The sequence below is a fragment of the Nyctibius grandis genome, chromosome 2, assembly GCF_013368605.1.
Source record: "Nyctibius grandis isolate bNycGra1 chromosome 2, bNycGra1.pri, whole genome shotgun sequence".
NCBI lineage: Eukaryota > Metazoa > Chordata > Aves > Nyctibiiformes > Nyctibiidae > Nyctibius > Nyctibius grandis.
The window spans coordinates 108,030,180-108,052,120 of NC_090659.1; the positions used below are offsets into that span (position 1 = coordinate 108,030,180).

Here is a 21,941-nt window from a genome sequence, read left to right on the forward strand (position 1 = left end):
AAACCAGCTTGACTTCCAAGCTCCTTGTTAGCAAAAATATGAAGCAAGCATCTATTAAACTGCTTCTGAAGTTCCTTCTCACAGGAAGTTTTAGGAGCTTAAGGGTCTGAGTAGGAGGCACAGAAAAAAAGTGCAAATATTGTTACCTGATTTTCGATATAAGCTTTATTAAGAAAATGAAGGAACTTGACTTCTAGATCAGGCTTGCTTTTGCAGGTATCTCTGCTGGTCACAAATCACATGTCATCTCTGACTGATATATCCATTTTGGCAAAAATCCATAATGTGGGCTGGGCTGTAGATGTTTCTTACTGTGCAGATAGCTGCTGTTTTTCAATAGCCCTTGAAAGGGTGTGAATAGCTCCTGCTTCTCTCAGTGGGTTGCTCTAACCCAATGCTGTGACTCAGTGATGGTAAAGTAAATGCTTTACTGAGAGACACTGAAGCTGAAAATTCATTGGCTTTATTTTTACTGAATGATAAATTGCTGGTTTCTTAGAGCCATCCAAAACTGGCCTTTGAGATATACTAAATAAGTCTGTCATCTTTGAGCACCGTGAGGAGTGTTGGGAGGTGCTCTGCTTGGTGCCTCTCTAGTCTGTAGCCAAAACAAGGTTGGGTTTATGCTGCAAACTGCAAGCTCTACGTGTGTAGGCACAAAACTGGAAGGAGCTGCTGGTCCTTACCTGGGCTTCAGTGCTGGCACAAGCATGCAGTATTTTTGCTTATGGTACCTATGTGTGAAACGAGTATAGGCTAAGTTGTTCACTGTGAGGGGAATTTGGAAAGGTATTATGTGTGTTGGACAGAGCACGCACAGCCTCTCACGTGGCTGGGCTGACTCAGATTTCAGCCTTTTGAATAGCTGCCATTTTATTGCTCTGCTAATGAAAAGGTGCATTTCTCACCTACCTCTTGTGAAGGACTTCAGAGGTTAAAGAGCAAAGTGATATTTTATTTCAATAGGTATCAGTCGTGCAGAGAGCATTGGTGCTGCATCGTAAGAGGAAATCGACTTCTGCGGCTGTAGAGATATCATCAGCGGAGAGAAGTTCTGGCAGAGAACAATAACCAAAACAATGGAGTGAGATTTAGGATGGAGCATGAGCAGTCTGTGAGAGGGATGTCGTATAGCTGGGATACCTGCAGTAGCTCATTCCAGCTTAGGTGCCTTGGAACAGATTGTTCCCCTGAGGCATCTTACAGCTTAATCTAAATCATAGATAGGCTGAAGTCATCATCAACTGAACTCAAGGGAAAGCTTCCCATTGACATAAATGACATTTGAATCATGGATTTAGTAACCACTTAACATAGGCTGTTAAACTCTCCTTTGGAAGGTGTAATTTCTTTAATTGTTTTCACTACAAATAATAGAGAATAAAGCTGACATCTGCATTATACCAAGAATAAACATTTTGGGGGTCATGCCATTCAGGTATCAGTTTTACTGAGCAACCCCAAGGAGGCTCTGCTGGGGGAAGAAGAAGTATGTTTTTGTGCTTTTGTGGTTTCTGGTAAATACAACATTGATGAAGTGAGCACTGATGTGTTTGCTTTCACACTGAATGCAACAGGCATGTATTTTTCAGTGTTTCGCTGACTACTTTGGATTTCAACTTCATATATTACATATAAAATTGAAGAATTCTTTTAGACCATTGTGTCCTTTAGATAGGCAGAAAATGCCTATTTTGATTAATTTGAAAAAATAACAGGAGTAAAAATTTAGGCTCTGCAAATGCCAGGAGAAAAATCTTCAGTTATCTTTCTAATAATTTCAGCCAGTACAGTGATTTTAGTCTTTTCCTGAATAACTCAAGAATATCTCTATAGATATTCCCAAATTACAGAATTTACTCCTTGGTTAGAACCACACATGGAAATTTCAGACCCCCAAAATAGTACCTTTAGGAAGAAATGTCCACTTGAGACTAGCAAGTTACAATGGCAATGCTGTCTAAACTTCAGTATCAGCCTTGCTTCTACACAAGTAGAACATGGCTGATTGCTGACTCTGCAGGATATCCTCATCTTTCAGAAATCAGTTCACAGTTCCTTCTTAACAAACACGGATGATGGCTTTTTTTTTTTTCTGCCAAACTGGAAAGATGTTACTCTGTGGGATTTTTACATGTGTTAACCATGGAATGACTTTTAGGGGAACACAGAGAAGGCAGAGAAGGCCCTACATCACTGACTTTTACTTTTTAAATTATGTCAGAAATCACATTGACTTAAGGACTGAATTTTGCATAATTCTATTGAAAGGAATTTTCAAAGAATCAGTATTTGAGTGCTTAGCACTTTTTCAAAATTAGAGCCATTTAATGGCCAGAAAAAGCAGTGAGCCATTAAAAACTGAACTCCAAAAATACCTCTCTTACATAAATCCCTACACCTGAGGGCATAGCTGATCTGCATTTTCTTCTATGTAACAAAACTTGGGTTTCATTCATGTCTTGTAACAACCGAACATTAATTGAGAGGATCAAAAGCATGCTTTCCAAAAGACATTTTTGTCACTGCTGGTGAATTTCCTCCATGTTCCTTTGTCCTGGGGCTTTAGAAGGTTCTGGTTGAATTAATGGCTTTGATTTTTCCACTTCGTTTCAAAAGAAGATGATATTTTCACTTTTTTTTAAATAAGGCTTATCAGGTAAACTCTATTAGTGAGAGTGCTAATGAGTGAGAGTTCAGATGATAGATATGCTTGAAAGGCACTGGGTCAAAAGTCAGATTTCGTTAAAATAACTGATGCATGTTATAGCGTTTTCTTGTCCTAAAACCGAGTTCAATTTGCTTGACCCTGCTGGCTACACCTTCATTTGCTTACTTACGTGACAAAGATTTTGCTTAGTTTAATCTGGCAGGTTCCTGGGTTTACAAATCAGGATGTAGAAGATGTACAAACAGGAATAATTCAAGTAGAGTTGCCTATATGGAGACACAAGAGCCTGAATCTACAGGAGGGTCAGTAGGGGTAGGTGCTTCAGTATGATTTTAAGAAAGTTTCTGCTGATTCGGTTACAGCAGTGTAACATGAAAGGGCTTTTTCTAACTATTCTTGTTACTGGGTTCAAATATAAGTATTTCCCTGACTTAACCTTTGAGGTAAAGGCCATGCATGGCTTTCACGCAGGTGGACTGGTCATCATTCCTGATTTCTGCTTAAGTTTCTGTGCTAAGTGCTGCTAGGGAGTGTATGAAATTGAGTCCCAGTAACCTATCAGGCACTGATGACCTGGTGAATAGGTGAATTCCCAGTCTCATGGAAGTGGCAAGTTAGGAGAGATGCTTGCTGCTTCCCTGACTCCTGTTGCTGGCCACACAGCATGTGTCACTGTTGAATTGAACCAAAACTCCTCTCTCTGCTTTAACCTCCACAATCCTGGACACCTCTTATGCTTAGGAATGACCAAGTAACTTCAGGTTTGCATTATTCATTCTGAAAGTCATTCCTCTTCTTTCTCTCTTCCCTGAAGAGGTAGGTAGTGAAAGATAAGATTAAGATACAGTTTAGGACAAATTAAGTTGAGAAGTTCTTTCAAAAACTCAGGCTCCCAGCCAGAGAAAGGGGAAACCAAGGCCAAACAGGGGCTGTCCCAGCAGGTAGAGATCCTCACCAGCTTCTCACAGATCAGTGAAAGTGTGTCCTGCTGATGTAGGCCAATCTCAGAGCTTATCCTTTTTCTCCCAGCTGTCAGGATTTCCTAAATGATTTCCCGAGTAATCCAGCCACAGGCATCCAAGGAAAGGAGGGTCAGGGAATCAGCCAGTCTCTAAGAGAGGTTGCAAGAAGGTTTATGACCTTCTTTGAAGGTTTTATTTGCTCACTCTTGCTTTTTTTCATGTCTCTCCCATTTGTTTTGTGAACTTTCACTGTATAAGGTTCATTTCTTCTCCCAGCAAAGTTGTTAACTGTTGGTCATCCATTCCAGCGGGACCACAAATAAACTATAATTGCAAAACTGTTCACTTCAGCCTTTCCTCGCCAAGATGATCCTGCCAAGTTTTCCTTAATTTTTCTTTTTTTTTTAACACAAAAAAATAAGTAAATATATTTGAATAAAAATTGAACTGATTCATTCAACCAAAGGGAAATAGTTCATGTGGAGGCACCTCTAGGGAAAGCAAATACTTGAAAAGTTGCATTAAAAAATCATGAGTAAAGATGCTGATGGGTCCTGGTTTTAATCCAGAAATTCATTCTTTAAGGTACACCAGGGTGTAGGAGACCAAGGTTCAGTTCTCTCACCTGCCTAGGAGAATTTGAAACCATGTCTCTGGCTTTCCAAGGGAGAACCTGACCTGCAACCAGCTTCTGGAGAGCCGTAAAGGAGTGTCCTCCCCTCAGACCCTCACATTCATAGAATCATAGAACGGTTTGGGTTGGAAGGGACCTTAAAGATCATCTCATTCCACCCCCCCTGCCATGGGCAGGGACACCTTCCAGTAGACCAGGTTGCTCAAAGCCCCATCCAACCTGGCCTTGAACACTGCCAGGGAGGGGGCAGCCACAACTTCTCTGGGCAACCTGTTCTAGTGTCTCACCACCCTCACAGGAAAGAATTGCTTCCTAATATCTCATCTAAATCTACCCTCTTTCAGTTTAAAACCATTCCCCCTCGTCCTATCACTACATGCCCTTGTAAAAAGCCCCTCTCCCGCTTTCCTGTAGGCCCCCTTCAGGTACTGGAAGGCTGCTATAAGGTCTCCCCGGAGCCTTCTCTTCTCCGAAGAGCCCCAACTCTCTCAGACTTTCTTCATAGGAGAGGTGCTCCAGCCCTCTGATCATCTTTGTGGCCCTCCTCTGGACTTGCTCCAACAGCTCCATGTCCTTCTTTTGTTGGGGGCCCCATAGCTGGATGCAGTACTCCAGGTGGGGTCTCACGAGAGTACTCCAGGTGGGGTCTCACATTCATTCAGTTTGGCTCTGTATAAATAGACATTTGTTAGGGCAAGGCTCAGAAACTAACGATATCCTATCTGGGTGAGTGGGCTGACCATCATTCTAGAGAAACCCTCATTTCTGCTTCAATAGCTATTCAACTACTTTATATCATGCAGAACAGTTAGATCAGGAGGGGCTGAGGGAATTGGGTCTCCACCATCAGTAACCTTGGGTGGCAACCTACTCAATACCTGCTTAGAAAAGATCAATGTCTTCCAGGACGGAGCCTGATCTGCCCCTACTAGACCAGGGTTTGGATTATCCAGCAGCCCTTACGCACCACAGCTGCAGCCCAGCATAGCTGTGTTCCTGTCACACAACCAAACCCTGCAACAGGAGCTTACTTCACTGCTTGTGGGTCATGTGCTGGGAGAGAGAGAGGCTGAGCAGCCTCTTCTCATGTTGCATCTAGTACATGATCTGTCTCTAGCGAGGTTCAGTTGCATCTTGTGTTTGTCCTTCGTTCTGCATAATTCCTATAAATTGCTCTTAATCCCAAATACGAGTCCCCTTCTGACCAAGGTGGGTGTGCAGTTATCCCTTCATTATGCATATGTCTCTTCTGTCTGTATGGAGAGCCTACAGAAGGTGCATTATTTTCTCTTAAGACTTCAAAGAAAGGGAGACAAATACAAATAGACAAAATGGAGAGTGCTATATTTAAATTATTGTCCATTGCTAACTGCTATCCATGTGTTTGGGCTGTAAAAGACTCAGCGAGGACAGTCCCTAACAGATACTGTGTCAGAATCAGACTGCTGAATTATCTTCATTGTCTCTCTCACCTTCCACTGAAATGTGGTCAAATAAATTGCCTTTTGGCAGCGGATGTGGGAAGTCGCTGCCTGGTTCTCACTCATAGGCAATCAGCTGATTTGCTTTCCTTTATTCCCATTATTTCCTTTTGCAGGGAAGGCTGCTTCTCCCCCATCAGCCCAGAGGCATGTCCCCTTGTGCAGTCTTTCATGTGCCACAACCGAACGTTCATCCTAGATGGCCACGTGCAGCTGAAGACGGGTCTGCAAACCCAGGAGCGACACCTTTTCCTCTTCACAGACCTTCTGGTTGTTGCCAAGTCCAAGTGAGTATGGCACCTCAGGCACTGCTCCTACGGAGCAGCTGTTTTTCTCAGCAGACCATAACATGGATTTCCATAATGCTTTTTTTAGTAGCAAATCTTCCCTAAATCATAAGAAAGGTTTTTATTTGGTTAATGGAAGTTAGGTGCCTGACCTCTTCAGGCACCTTTGAAAACCCCATAGCCATAGAGGAATTCCAGGATACAACATTTTAAAGAATTGTCAGATGTTCTTGAATATATTGCTTGTATTGTATCATCTTCCCCGCTTTGGGAGCGCAGTGTCATAGAAAAGACTCATCGGTGCTCATCTGTGTCCGTTGCGCTGCTTTCAACTGGCTGTTGTGTTTTAGGCAGGTCATTTTCAGTCCTGTGGAGTGTGCGTGGCACTGCTGGCTGTGTCACAGAGCGGCTACGGGTCTTAATGCTTACCTGGAAGCTGCTTTGATATGCACCAGTGATGAGCAGCTGTATAAAAATAGAGATTGCAGGCGGCATTTGCAGTGTCCATCTCTGTAGGTTGTGCTGTGCCAGGAGGAGTGTGGGGAAGGGGAAGGAGGAAGGAAGCGATGCTGAACAGTGTGGATAGTGTTCATGTGTAATCAGGCTTGCTGCTGAGCTCTGAGTATTCACTCTACCATTCACAATTAAATCAGATTTACAAGCTGTGTCTAGCATGCCAGCTTCATGCAGCATTTGTGGTTTAAGGCAATTTTAGAGGGTGCTTTCACTTGTTGTTATGGGGAAATAAGAATAAAAAATTGTGATGCAGCTTCATTCTCTGTTAGGCACTGTGTTTGTGGTTTCACAGGGTGGATAATCTGAATGTGAATCCTGGGCTTCTGCAATGTGTCTTTTCGCTTAAGCAATTGTTTCAGAGGCTGCTGGGAAAAGCCAGAATAAATCTGTGTTTTCTGTAGAAATCTGAGCTGTGTCCGTTTGAATCACACATAGTAAATGTAACCCCCCCAAGCTGAACTCCTTCACTTGATGTAGTGTGACAACACAGAGGATATTTTATCCAAAACATGTTCCACTACAGGTGGGTGGTGAACATAAGGGTATTTAGGGAAAATCTTGCTATTCTACCAGCAGTAGCAGTAATAGCATTGTTACTGTATTTATGTATGTTTGTGTCACCTAATTTAAGCTTTCAAATGTTAACTATTTGCAACTTGCCCGGGCTTCTAGGCTCCTTTTATAGTCACCGAGGGAAAACCAGCACCTTCCTGTGGCAAATTCACCTGACCCTGAAGGAGTGCTGATGGTGGGTGAGGGGAGTCACGTTCTTGGGGGTCTCTCGCTCTGTCCACTGCCTATTCAGCAGGCAAAGTATCACTAGCTTAGGTCTAAGCTCCTAAATTGTAGATGACTGAAGTCAGGTGAGATGAATCCCTCCCTCTCTGGTCATCACGCTGAGCAGAAGCAATGTTACAGCCCAGGCTGAGCTGCACATTATTGCAGGTTTGGCCGGGTCCCGGTGGGACTATTTGCATAGTAAAGCACTGCTCAGTGTAACCACTCCAAAATCTGGTTCCCAGGGAGTAGTAATGGCTCTTACAGCAGTTGATTTAGTGTGGTGAAGAGTCTGCAATGCTTAAAGAAGGTGGAACAGAACAAATTGTGCTTCTGCATGTGAAAAAGGGGAAGGGGGATCAAGTCTTTGCTAGAAATGGTAAAAATAGTATTTTGAGTGATATTACTTCATGTATTTTAAAGAACTAATTGGGATGTTCTCTCTACGGCTGCCCTGTCAGCAATTAAAGCATCAGAGCTGTCACTAATGAATACTACTTAAAAATCATCATTTTTAAAGATATCTCACACTAAAATACCATTGCTGATTCCTAGAAGGAAAACCTGCATTAATTGCTATGCAGCCGTGACTATTGATTGTTATTGACTTTTTAATAGCTGATGCAGAGTCAAGACAGGTCACCAGGACAGAATTAATGATACAGTGGAATCTGACTTAACTTCAGAATTATTCCTTGTGGAGGTGCTAAAGATTTGTAACACTCTTTTGTGTTAAGTAGTTTTTCAGCTTGGGGCATATGAACACCTAAGATGTCTTAGGTACAGGCTGGCGCTGTACTGGTGTCAGCTCCGCTGCAGGTCACCAGTCACTGTACAAAGGGAGCTCATGTATAATTAGACTTCATACGATCAGCAAATGGGTACAAGTTTTTCCTAAAGAGAGCAACAAGTATCTTGTGTCCTCTGAGCTTGCTGAGTAAACTCCTGCCCAGCACTGAGCTCCTGCTTAAAGGCAGAGAATTGGCATTGCTCCCATGGAAATTTGTGGGGGGTAAGTAAGTCCTCTCTACAACCCATCTGTGTATGACTTTGGACAAGGTGCCTGTAGGTTCGTTTTCTGCTACTTCCTAATAATTTTTGAAATGTAGACTGTTATCTCTTCAGATCATGCACTAGTCCAGCTTATAAAAAATAAGAATAATACTCAAATGCTGTGTTTCTCTATCTGCTGCCCTGTCCTTTACTGCCTTCATGTGATGATTAAGTCATAGATTAATTGATTGAAAGAGTTTTTCTCACTAAACCAATGTTAAGTATGTGAAATGTTATACTGGTTTCTGTATATTGATTAGATTTCTTACAGAGGGTGTGTGTTTTTATTTGGCGGAGTAAATGTTTCAAGGATCTGTCAGTTCAATGATCAAGGTTTCTCACATAAGTTTTTGTGTGGGAGGCACAGAGAAATGGCTTCCTCTTTCTCCTTTGTAACACAACACATGCATTTTAAGGTTATTTTCCCAACGTGGCTGGACATCGTAGAAATTTATGGTTGAGTACATACGTGGAATTATGGTAGCAATCTCACAGTAGATCCATTAATGCTTTTGTCAGAGGGCCCTATTAAGGAGATTAGCAAATCTAGTGAGAAGTTAATCTTCCATCTGTTAAGGGCTGCAAGGTATCCAATTGCCACTTACAGAAAGCAAAAGGAACTGAATTTACCCTGCAGAGGTGGGGCAATTCGGGCTGTGTCAGTACCTACACCATTGATGGTCATGATTGTTCTGTTGATTTCAGTGGACTCTGGATCTGCTTGATATTTATAGTGTAAAACTTGCAAGGGGACTTACTTCTTTAAAAAAAAAAAATCTTTGTTAGTTTATTACTCTTTCCATTTTTCAAATGTTCAGTGATGCTGCTTCCTTAGTCAGCGATGATATATTCATTTATAGAGGTAATGCTTTGGCACTTAAATAGAAGACCCACATTTCACAAATGCTGAGATCCCATGGACTGCGTAAAGGACATGGCAGTTGATAGAGATAAAATTACACTTCAGGCTCTTTAGATGTTGATGGAGGCTACTGTTTCAGCACCTCTGGAAACCAGGCCACTTGAATATTGATAATAGCTGAGAGCTGTGACTAGGCATGGCAAACAGGGTAAGAATATACATCAAGCATGATTGGAGAAGATCTTTGTGCTTCTGCCAACGCCCTGCTGACACCCGCTACTGGCACTGTAGGGGTCTGGCTTTATGAACTGTAAATGTTAAAAAAGTGAAACAGCATGTAGAGAGTTCAATGTACTGGGTAATGGGAAAAAGAAATTGAGGAGAAAGGGAAGGTCAGCAGATTGATTTGGTGGAGTCAAACCAGGCATCCATTTATTAACATCTACATTAGAATTCACAGCTGTATTTTTTTGTAAATCTACATTTTCACAGTTCATTCTGTGATCAGTCAGTTACAGTTATTTCTGTGTTCTTGACAGATCTTACCTGTTGCATCACAAACTGATTTGTTGACGAGCGTGTTAAAATGTTCTCCTGTATTTTAAGTTTCTCTTTGATGAGGTAACAAAACGTAATAAAGAGAAGTGAAATGTGCAGCTGCCCGGGAAACACCATGGTGTAGTTTAAAAAATACATGAACTTGAGATGGTATTTTATGGCAATCTAATTGAAGTGCACCTTTTATGCACTGATGGTCCTTTCTTGCTCACCACCATGAATGCTGCTGGGTTATTAGTGGGGCACTACCCCACTACACCTGTTAGCACAATGTCAGCTGGAAACCTCAGACCAGTCAGGGTACTTCATCTATGTCCTCTTTAAAGCTGCAAGGTTCAAATACTTTCATGTTGCAGACTCTGTCAGTTCGGTTTGTCCTAAATCAAATACCTTGTGAATGAGACTAATCTCAGAGAAGGTAGTCGATGTGTATCAGAGCTCTAAGAAACTGCTTACCTGGCATATTTATTTATAGAGCACTAATCACCGTGGTGCCTGGCACTGTCCCCATGCACAGTTGCAATACAGTGATGAGCTGACATGCTCTTGCTTGCAGTCCTTGGATTAGAAGGGCAAAACATTTTCAGGAAGGGGACACTTTTCCTACAGCCTTTCCCTGCTGGCCCAGGAGAACCGTAGCTCAGGTAATTCTGGTGCAAACCTGCCTTGAAGTGAGTGGCTGTTGCATTGCAACAGAGCTGGGCTGACTTTGTGAGATTTTTACTTGTTTCTCGCATAGCACTGGCACCCACCGATCCTACAAAGGAAGGAGACTTATCATGAGAAATTAAGTAAGTGGAAGAAAAGAGTTGAAATAAAAAAGTGAAAGTCTGTAAATTTGACCTTTACTGTACTTTAATGTTTAGTAGGATAAAATACAGGAAGGGCCAAATTTTAAAAAATTGAGGAAATTATGTATCTTCCTTGTCTATGCGTAGATATTCTGAGAATGCAGGAAGTCCTGCCTCATCCTCCAGGTGGTGTGGGCCTAAAGCTACCGTGCAGCTGGTTCATGGAGTCTTTATGTGACCTGTGCTGTAGTTAACACAAATGGCAGTTTTCTGCTTGTTCTTCTTCGGGATTGCTTCGTTTTGCTCTGGCCTGGTTGTCACTGCTTAAACTCATCGTAGTTGTTGACCCTGGGGCTAAGCAATCCAGGTATACTGTAAACTCCTCAATGGCATTAAAGTCACTGAAAGGAGGGTCCAACACAAGCGGCAGTCTTTGCCTCATGGCAAGATTTGGAGGAGAGCTCTAGACACGCGCAGAAGTTTTCCCCCAACAAGGGAGATGTCCAGGGATGCCACAAGCAACCTATTTATCCCACATATAAGATATCTGTTGATCCCATTTAGATGAGAAATTGTTACATTTTTATATGCAACCCAAATAAAACGTCGGTTTTTTTCACTAAAGCAGAAGTGCTTCTTCCTTCAGCTCCAATGCAAGTTTCACATGTGCCTGACAGAAGAAGAAACTCTGAGTTGCTTAACCTGCCTTGCTATGTTTTCATGTGTGTGACATATCTGTGAATTTCTGCCGGCAGGTCACACTCTCATTTCAAACTAAAGTGCCAAGCTCGTCTCTGTGAGATGTGGACAGCATTTTGTACAGAAGAAGTCTGTGAAGGCAGCACAGACCCAGAGAGGTCCTTCGTTTTGGGCTGGCCCACCACCAACTGTGTGGCAAATTTCAGGTAAGAATTGAGATATGTTTTATTTACCAAGTTGCTGAAATGTTTTTAGGCTGACAGGTAACAAGACTATCATGGATTAATTTCAGCACCAGTGAAGGTGGGAAGCAGGAACTTATTGGTTCTTAAACCAAGTCGTTCTTCTGCTGTGAGCAAGTCACCCTCCATGCCTCATCTTCTGTCTCTCTGCAAATGTTGCAGTGAAACTTGTTTATCACTTAAAAATTTGAGAAAATACGTGATTTGGCAAAGTGCTGTCTGTGCTGCAAACTTGTGTAGTAGAAATTAACTTTTTTTTTTATAATTTGACAAACACCTTGGCTAATTAAGAATATAAACTACAAATAGGAAACAGCCAACCTAGTGAAAGGATCAAAGAAACCCTTGTAGGACACTTTGAAACAGAAGAGCTTGTATTGGACATAGCAAGAAACATACAGTGAAATACTGACCTTGTCCTATTTCTCTTTTTAATGTAATTGTGCCAGAGAAAATGTCAAAATTCCTCTTCAAGCAGAATCTCTGAATTTTAATAGAGAGAAAGATTTTTGGTCTGCCTTTGCAGCATTGACTATAGGACACGTAGGGGCTGTAGAGGTAATTTCAGTGATTAGGCTAATTTTAATCTCAGCGGGAGGGCTCTGTTGTCACTTTGGATAAGGGAGGGCACCATCCCGCTGAAATCCCAGCTGCTTAGCTACAGTCATTTGGCTGGGTCTTGGAAAATGCATTTTCCTCTTTACCAACAGAGAGCAAAAGCTGACACATGCAGCATAATTTGCACGTCACATTGTCCGAATCCAAAGAGAATGCTGTGCACAAACTGCTCTCTGTTGAGCTGGTTGTGCTGTTTATGTTTTTTTCACTTAATAGTCCTAAAACAAAGCTGAAGTTTTCTATTGATTTTCAGTTGAACTCTTGCCAATAAACATGAGCTTTGATCCAGAGACAGTACGTAATCCTTTATACCTATGAGAAAGTAGTTGGATAGGAAAGTGGTAGCTTCAATCAAAACAGAGTCAGAGATTTTATAGAAGTGAAATTATTTTGTCTGGAAGTACACAGAAAAATCTAGAACGCCATGCGTGAGTCCATAGATGCATATCTGACAGAATTGAAGCAGCCAAAGCAGAATCATATTTTTAGTGTTTATAAAGTGCATTCCCCTCACAGCATCATTCAGTAGGTTTGTAGTTCCCTAAATACCTGCTCTGAAAATTTGAAGAACTTGATTTGCAGAAGCAGCAGTGGGGATAGCAGTTACTCCATCTGGGACAGGATTTAAATCAAGAAAGTTGAAGCAAAATTAGGTTAGATTCCTTGCACTATCCTATTATTAGCTACATTTAACTGGACAGTTTGTATCCTTGAAAGTGTATAAATGATATAAAGATAAATGAGATAAGCCTTAAAATGTCCAAAGTTAAACCCTACTAAGTGCAATAGGACCTTTTTTCGTTGTGGGTTATGTGTACTTTGTAATGTGGTGATAAACCAAGTAATAAATAAGAAAATAATTAGAATAGTTAAAGTGGAAAGAAGTCTATATACTTGAAGAAATACCTTTAAACCTTTGAATTAAGCTCTTATTTTAAGGTGCTCTCTTCTATTTGGACATTACTTTAAGAACTCAACCCATTTCCTACTGAAATCACTGGTAAAGATTTAAATTCTGCGATAAAAACTGGTAACTGGATCTTTTGATCTCCATGGCAGGCTTTGCAGTTGATTTTGCAGGGAAACAGATTTTTCATTCAAATCTGGAAAAAGCTTTTAGTTTTTGCAGGTATTTATGGAAATTGCAACCAAGAAGGAGTCCATTCCACCATGGTTTGTACAAGGGCTATTTTGGTGTTAGAATGATGGCTTATTTGTGCCTGTTTTTCTATAATTCTTGCAGGTCTGCAGAACAAAAGGAAACATGGCTGTCTTTTTTGCAAAGGTACTTTATTATACAGTCTTTGAAAACACTGAAAAGAGTGCCAGTCACCTAGACCAGTGATTCACAAGCTGTGGTAGCTATGCCATCATGATAGATAAGGTCTTTCAAGTGTTATTAAGAAAAAAACCATCTCATGTCTTCTCCCTGCAGAAGATATGTGCCGTTCATGCAACAATCACTACGCAAGGAGGGAAATGCTTCCCTGTGCCTGAATATGGCTCAGCACAAAATTGGAGCGATTCCTATCACACATGGTCCCTTCCCTACGCAGTTGTAGGCGCCTCTGCCACCATAGCTCTAGCTGAGACTGGGGCTCTTTCCATGGTGATGGCATTTAAGCAAGCCCAGCTCTGGAACCTCTTACTCTAACCTAGCTGCTGCTCATGGCTGGCTGTATTTTGGTCTTACAAAATGGATCCAAAGCTGGACAGTATGGTGGGAGGGTTTGCGTAAATAGAGCTGTCTTATTTCAGTCAGTGTTTGGACAGAAAACTGCTAGCGGTGGTTCTGTTTTCTGGTCACTGAGTTCTGCTGGTTGAGGTTTGTGTCTTTATCTGATTCCTCAGAGTTCCTGGGGTTGTTTAAATCATCCTTGCTGGGGATGATTTATAATCCCCTCCTCTCTTGTTAAGTCTTTTGAACTGGTCTGTACAATGGGATGTAACTGATTCCAGGAGCTGCTTATACTGATTTCTACTATGAACTTTACAATGAATGTTAATACAACAGGGCATTAATGGGGCCCACAGTCAGCATCCCTTCCAGATACTGCTGGGTGCTTTCGTGTCCTCAGAGATCTTTCTACTGCAGTACATCTGCAAACAGTCTGCGTCTTATCCAGTTATTGCTTGATTGCTGTTTAAATCTTCATCTTGCTGTTTATGTTTACAATATTAAAAATTTACTTGTTTTATACTTGTTTTGTCAGTCGAATAAGAGAAGAGAAGGAGAAGGACTATTCTAAAAGCATTCCTCTGAAGATAATTGCAAAGGACGTGGGAACTTGTGCATATGTAAGTGCTCTTGAGTTAAACGTGGGTCTAAATCCACATCACCTGTGGGTACTAGTCACCTATAAATCCTTTGGATGTTGGGAGGGTTCCTTTGCATTGTAGCCTCATTTAAGGATCCAGCCCCTTTAAAAGACTCGGCATATGCAGCCCTGAAATGTTTGTTTCCTGTGTTTAATACATGAGTTCCTTTTTAAATACGATGTGCTTGGTAAGAAATACTGGTTCTGGCACACAAACTAAAGACTGTGCAGTGTGAAGTCCCAAGAAACACCTCTAGCAGAACATACGCATAAGCATCTTCAAAAATGCCACTACCATGTACCCTTTCTTTGCTTGTAAAACTGATCTAAACCCACAGCTGTCTTCATTTGGTTCTGCAAAGTTGTTTTATTGTTCATAATGATAGTAAGTAAGTAAAGCTGTGTATATGAACACCCTGAAATTGCCTTAAGCATGTTTTCCATCAACTAACTGATATTGGTAAATTTATAAGCACAAGGTAAATTGGTAAAGAAAGGTCATCCACAGGGTGATTTGCACCTTTTTTACTGAGTAATTTTTAAACAATTTAAACTAAGTTCTTGTATGTAGCCAGTTCCCTAGGGATATCCTAGCATTCAGTGATAATCCGTCCATTCTTCCTCTGCATCTTATATATTTGTCCTTTCTTTCTAACGGTGCTTTTAGGATCTGTATTTCATGCTCAGAAGCCTGAAGAGCATTTGCAAGGACATGAAAAATTTTTACAGGAGTTAGACTTCATTGGAGGTCTTTGCCTAACAGTGAACTCCACTTAGAATTCTGTATTTGCATAGACATAAGGGTAAAGGGGTCTGTCTTTTTTCAGAAAATCATTATTAAGGTAAACAATAATAGTTAGAATTGCCAGGTTGCTAAGACAAATGTTAATAAAAAATAATTGTCATAGTTCAAATGCAGGACTGCAGATCAAGGTGTGCTCGGGTATAAATGTCTATAAATCATACATGCACTCAGGTGTTGCACTCTTGTACCAGAGTTTGTTTGGGTTTTTTTAAAAATGTCTTTTCTCCTTAGCTATAATTAGCTCATGTGCCAAATACGGTTTCCTGATCCTGACAGTCCTAGAAATGACACACTGTAGTCTAGCTATTAACAGTAATAAGACTGGAGGAGCAGATGGAAACTTTGTGATGCAAATAGTTCTTATTGCACTGTGGTCTCTGTGCTACAGCAGCTGGAGATGCCCAAGAATTATTTCATTTTTGAAGAGCAGGGAAGGCTGAACACAAGACACAAACCATTTTTTTATATTCTAGCCAGGAGCAAAACTTATGCAAATGTGCTGACCTACTCCTGACAGCCAGATGTCATTGCTTCAGGCAAATGTTAAATTTTTTATGGTATGAGCATTCAGATATGTCCTGAAGCAAGAGATACAGTATTCTCACTACTTTCCTTTGATTGCCATGGCAGCTTGTTACCGTCAAGAGACTTAACAAATGTACAGCTCAGATCTTTTCTAAATGCCAAATGTCAGCGGTTTGTTTCACCTGAACATCCTATGGCCAGTATAAAATTGATATGCTACACAGGGTAGCAGGATACAGCAAACCGTCTTGGGACTGGCAGTGAACATTTACACCGTGGCTCTGGCACCTTCCCTTCTTTGGGCCATTGGATACGCCTGGGCGGTTTGCTGCAGCGGGCCTGAGTTTGTTCTGCCAGGGCTTCAGGCTGGCCATGGACCAGCTGCAACCCAAAAGCTGTGTAGTCTTGTGAGCAGAGCCAAACTAGCCTGCCTCTAAAGAGGGCTTAGTAACTTGTGCTTGATGTGTCGGAGCTGCTTGGAAGCGAGGCCAGGGTGGGTGTGATGGTGCAAGCAAAAAACACTCTGGACATGCTCTCCTCACTTTATTTTACCTCTGCAAGGTGATGGCAGCGGTGCTGCCACATCCCGGCGGGGCTGAGGATGGAGTTGTTAATCCTGATGTGTTTGAAATGCGCTGCCCTGCGTAAGGGCAACCCGTGGTGCCGAGGTACAGAGCATTGCCCAGCTGTAGGGGAGTAATACAGGTGCCAGGCAGCAGGTGCTGAAATCTCCCTCTGGAAAGACTGCCATGTGGAAAGCAGCACTTCATCTGACACAAAGCTCAGCACTTCATGCTGGTTTCTAAACACTATTTAGAAAGTGTTTTTTTCTGCTGATCCATGCTTTTCCATAGTGCCAATCAGCAGATTCTGGAGGATGCTGGAGAGGAAGCATTTTAACTGGATGAAAAATTACCGAGAGGAAGTGCTTCTGATACTAAGCCAAATCTAGCTTTGAGAAATCTATATAGAATGTGGCAAAGGATATAGCCATGAACAGCCTATGTACAGTGTTTTCTTACCAGGGAGATCTTCAGTAGACAAGCACAGAAATGATTAACAATTGATATGAGAACCTCTTATTTCACTGAAAAAACTCACTGAAGTGTTTCATTTTGTCAAAGGAAACTTGCATGCTTTTAAATTAATCAAACCATGACATTTCCCTCATGCAGTGTCTAAAGTGCAGTTACTGGCTGCATCTTTTTGCATATTTTAATGTGGAGGTCTTGACCCCGGTAATCATGGCACTCTCCCTTCTGATGGAGCTGTTGGGGAAGCAGGGAGCAAATAGAGAAAGTATGTAACAAAGCAGAGGAACCAAACCTCAGTCTCAGACAGCTGGATCTTTATGTAGTATAACTTATTTATCAAGTAAAATTTTAACAGGATACTCTCAATTTTTCCAACAATGAATTATGCATAGCTATTGCACTTCAGATACTCTTTGCAAATCCAAATTTTTAATGCCACTTTCCCCTTCTCCTTTTTTCTATTCACAGTCAAAAACTCTAAGTGTAACCAATGTTGATACAGCGAATGATGTCATTCTCATGGCCCTGCAGCAGCTGGGAATTAACGTAAGTCCTTGCACCAGTTTCAATGAGTCTTTTTGTAGTCACTTTTAATAATAAAATCTTCTCTTGCACTTCTTCCAAGTTTTAGGATATGGACATTAATTAAATCCTTTATCATAGCAATTCACTATTGTTGAAATGAAGCAAAAGTGCCTTGTTAATATATAGACCTCCAAAGATCATCAAGTGCCTTAAAAGTTTTGAATAAGTCTCTCATCCCTGTAAGGCATCTGTCATGTTTGAAGATGCTTTTAAATCTATTTTGCTGATGCCTAAGAGGAGATATCTTGACACAAGAAGTGAGAATTTGATACAGCTCCTTTGGCATACTTCAGTGTGAACAGGAAACCTACTGACCTGCTTGTTAGTTGGTTTCAAAATGTGCAAACATGCGTGATCGGCTGTGTCCGCACATTACATGTATAAGCACTGTTCTCAAGTCTCCAAATCAGACACTCTAAATATCCATGGACCTTTAGTGTTTCACAGAATCACAGAATCACAGAACATTAGGGATTGGAAGGGACCTTGAAAGATCATCTAGTCCAATCCCCCTGCCGGAGCAGGATTGCCTAGACCATATCACACAGGAACGCGTCCAGGCGGGTTTTGAATGTCTCCAGAGAAGGAGACTCCACAACCTCTCTGGGCAGCCTGTTCCAGTGTTCGGTCACCCTCACCGTAAAGAAGTTTTTCCTCATATTTAAGTGGAACCTCCTGTGTTCCAGCTTGCACCCATTGCCCCTTGTCCTGTCAATGGATGTCACTGAGAAGAGCCTGGCTCCATCCTCATGGAGGATGTGAGGTATGAACGTAACTGAGTGATTGCACAGAATGTGGATGCACCCAATTTAAGCAATGTCCTGAAACTGTTTTGGAAAAAGGCTTTTACAGGATTTACAATAACGCAGGGTAGTGCACCAAGTAGATGCAGCAATTCCTAGTAGATCAAGTACTGCCTCAAGTGGCTCCCTTTGCTCTAAAACAAGACAAGGGAGTGCTTCAGGTGTAGCGATGAATCAGTGCCAGGCACAAGAATTCTGGCTTCCTTATTCTGTTTCTCTCATTGTTTCACGTGACTCCAACCAACACCGTTGGTCATATAAGCTCTTGGATGACAGCTTTTTGACTGGCCTGTCAATCTGCTGTTTGGGTAACAAGATTTCTTAAAAATGTCTTACTCTTGATGCATATGTTGATCTCGTTGCATGGAATCTGACAAGTCTTTCCTTACCGCAGCCCTGAGCGTGAATAGTCAAATACGACCAAAATGCCACTCTTGGGCTTCCCTGGGGCTTCTGGAGACCTCCAGCAGAAGCTGAAGTAACCTGAGAATTTGCCTTCCCTAGCATTCATTATCCCTAATTTATACAGGCTTTTAATGCATCCAGGGGCCTATTCTTCTAGCTTGTTATTTCCCAGGCACAGTAATTTCTGTCTAGCCATCTTGTTATGGCTCAGACATCCCATTTACACCAGTGCTGGGGCTCTGGCCCGAGCTTGGGATGCAGCAGTCTGTCCAATTAAGGTAGCTCTGGAGCTGGTAGAGAGACTGCAAGGTGAAAAGGACAAGATGTGAGTTAAAATTAGGATTTTAATTGCACATTGTCTCCCCCAGTCTGCACCGAAAATCAAGAGAAAATCAAGAGAAAATCAATATAGCAATATTACAGCTGCAAGTCTTTATTATTAAATGCTTCATTTTTTACCCATTTTATGGGTGTCATTTACACTCCTCATTATGTGTACAGAAAAATCAGGAAAATGGTAGTGTTGGAAGAGAATATTTTGTTTCAGCTGAGCAGGAGGAGGAGCTGGTTAGGTTTCAGCTTTGTGTTCTTTTTTGTGTATCACAATCAACCCTTTCCTCCTCTTTATATTTTTATTTTGAGTGGAAAAGGAATGAAAGCCATCCGTAAGATGTAAAATATTGCCTGCAGAATTATTTGCCCAAGTAATATACTACATTTTTTCACTGCACTTTCATAGCATAAAGCCTTTTTCATTAGAGGCATATCATAAGATTAGCAATAAAACCAAACAAGCTAAATAAATTAAACTATAGCCTGTGTATCAGTCAAACACCCAGCCCCCTCACAGGATTGTTCTGACTGCGAGGAAGCTTTTCCTTATGCGCTGTCTCGAGGTTTTTTTATTTATGTCCAGAGAGAACCACTTGAAAGGAGCTCTACGACTTTTCAATGGCAATTATAAAAACTACATTTCACATGTTGTGTGATTAATGGGGCTGTTACTTTGGCTGAGTTCACTCTGGTGTAACGCATCAGGGTTTTTCCCTCTGTGGTTTCTCTGGTAAAATGACAACTAGTTCATGCAAAATGACATTGATCATCTGTTCCAAATTATCAAGTGGGGCAGAAAGAAGAGCCTTGGGTTTCCCAGCTCTGTAAGTACACTTGCTGATTTTTCTGGGACAGTCACATTTACACTGACAAATGGCCTCATAAAGCCCATAAAGGACATTTGCAATCGAGAGATGAGCAGTCTGCCTCCTGAAGCTGCGCTTACTAGCTCTTCCCCTGCTTCCCCTTCACAGCAAAGAACCCTTTCATACATATATTTAAAAGGAAAAGTAAATACCCTTTCTTGTACTCCTCAGCTGTATTTATTTGCTCCTGGCTGCTTGCCCTGAGGCATCAGAGATGTCTCCAAAGCCTGTTTATTTTCCTTCTGCCCCCTGCTAGCTAACTCAACAGCAATGCTAATATGGGCCAGAAAACTCTGTCAGTCAGAGAGCAAACTGCGAAGGCTTTATTGGGTGTATCAGCATTACACCGGCTGCGTGCAGCGAGTAGAAAGAGTCTCCAGAGCTTTGGGGACACTGGGTGAAGGTCCAGACAATGCAGGATAGTAAGCAAATCTGTTTAAAAGAAGGTAGGATTTAATTTTAGAGCTAAATAAATACTGTCATGAGGTATTTATCACCTTTAATAGCCAGAAAACTGTTAGATTTTAGTTATGCTGATTTAGCAGAGTCACTGAAAAGGGATTTAAGGTATAATAGATCACTTTTCATACAGTGTATTTATCCACTTGCTATTACCTTTTGTCCTGAGAGTGGTTTATATTAAATGTAATTCTTTTTATTTCTATTGTCTCACCGTCATATCTGAAATAATGTACTATTCTCCTTCTTCAATTAAACTGCAACATTGACTTCTATGTTTATGCTAAAGGCAATATTTAGAATTTGCTTTCAAATCAGCAGTTTTACACAGCTTTTCCCAAAGATATTCACATTCTCCAGTCCTCTGGAAATTGTGTCCTTTGATGTAAATTTATCCTCTCCACTGGAAATCTTAAAAGAGGCCTCAGCAGTCTTAAAGCACCTTCCAGTGCTCCCAAGCCCTTCCACACAAAAGGGCTGCACAAAAGGGCCAACAGCAGCCCTAGGAGGAGATTTTGGGGCAGCACTGAGTGCCAGGAGCCCCTTGGGTGCCATCCTCGCCTTGGCGTCATCAGTGCTGGCTCAGGTCACAGGCGAAGGTGCTCCTGCCCTGCCAGGGCACAGAATGCTGGGGTAATGGTTTTAAACTGAAAGAGGTTAGTTTTAGATTAGATATTAGGAAGAAATTCTTTACTGTGAGGGTAGTGAGACACTGGAACAGGTTGCCCAGAGAAGTTGTGGATGCCCCCTCCCTGGCAGTGTTTAAGGCCAGGCTGGATGAGGCTTTGAGGCACCTGGTCTAGTGGAAGGTGTCCCTGCCCATGGCAGGGGGGTTGGAACTAGATGATATTTAAGATCCCTTCCAACCAAAACCATTCTATGATTCTGTGATTCTGTGCTGTTGGCTGACAAGCCTGAGCTCCTCCTGCTTGCAGGGGACATAGAGGAGCTGGGGAGATGGAGGATCAGAGGTTTCAGGTGTGATGCTGGGGTGCCCATGTGCCAGAGCATGTTCTGGAGGATGCGATTACCCTGGTACTCAGGATGGAGCTGGAGGGTCACCTTAGCTCACACGAACTGCACGCTGTCTGCCACACGCTCTGCAGCAGCCCTTCGCTTCATGCTGCTTATCTGTAATCCCTCCGGGGGATCAGACATGTCTCTCCTTGGGGCTGGGTGTTGCTCAGTGCCGGTGGGGAGAAGTGGGGCACAGAGGCACTGGGGGCCAGGAGGGGCACCCGGGGCCAGAGGTCCCCTCCATGCTGGGGGCTGCCGCATTTTCAGCCTCCTGGGAGCGGGGAGAGATGCAGGTTGGGGGCTGACTCAGCCACGTGTCATGGGGGGCTGTCATGACTAACATCTTGATCTGGCCTCAAAAGCCATCCTGAGTCCCGCAGGCTGTGACCTCCATCCCTCTGCTTCCAGGAGCAGTGAAACGACTGGGGCAAATCTCCCCCTTTTCCTTCAGAAATGACGGGCTCCAGCCCCTCTCACTGCTCAGAGCTGGACCCTGGTCACATAAACCACATTGCACATGACAGTCACAAGTCAGAAGCTTTGCTGGTGGCAAATTTGGGCACTGCAAAAGTAAAGGGGGTTCCTTTGACCACGCTGGCAAGGTGCAGATTATCCTTATGTTGTGAGAAACCTAATGTGA

General features: G+C 42.1%; 1 protein-coding gene across 1 annotated transcript in view; it reads left to right on the top strand.

The window, feature by feature from the left end:
- ARHGAP20 (Rho GTPase activating protein 20) overlaps positions 1-21,941 on the top strand; it is a 66,890-nt gene that overhangs the window by 26,341 nt on the left and 18,608 nt on the right. The window contains exons 3-7 of the mRNA XM_068425336.1: positions 5,865-6,035; positions 11,348-11,497; positions 13,395-13,436; positions 14,365-14,449; positions 17,302-17,379. Of these exons, the coding sequence (XP_068281437.1) occupies positions 5,865-6,035; positions 11,348-11,497; positions 13,395-13,436; positions 14,365-14,449; positions 17,302-17,379 (526 nt within the window). The remainder of the gene's footprint in view (positions 1-5,864; positions 6,036-11,347; positions 11,498-13,394; positions 13,437-14,364; positions 14,450-17,301; positions 17,380-21,941) is intronic.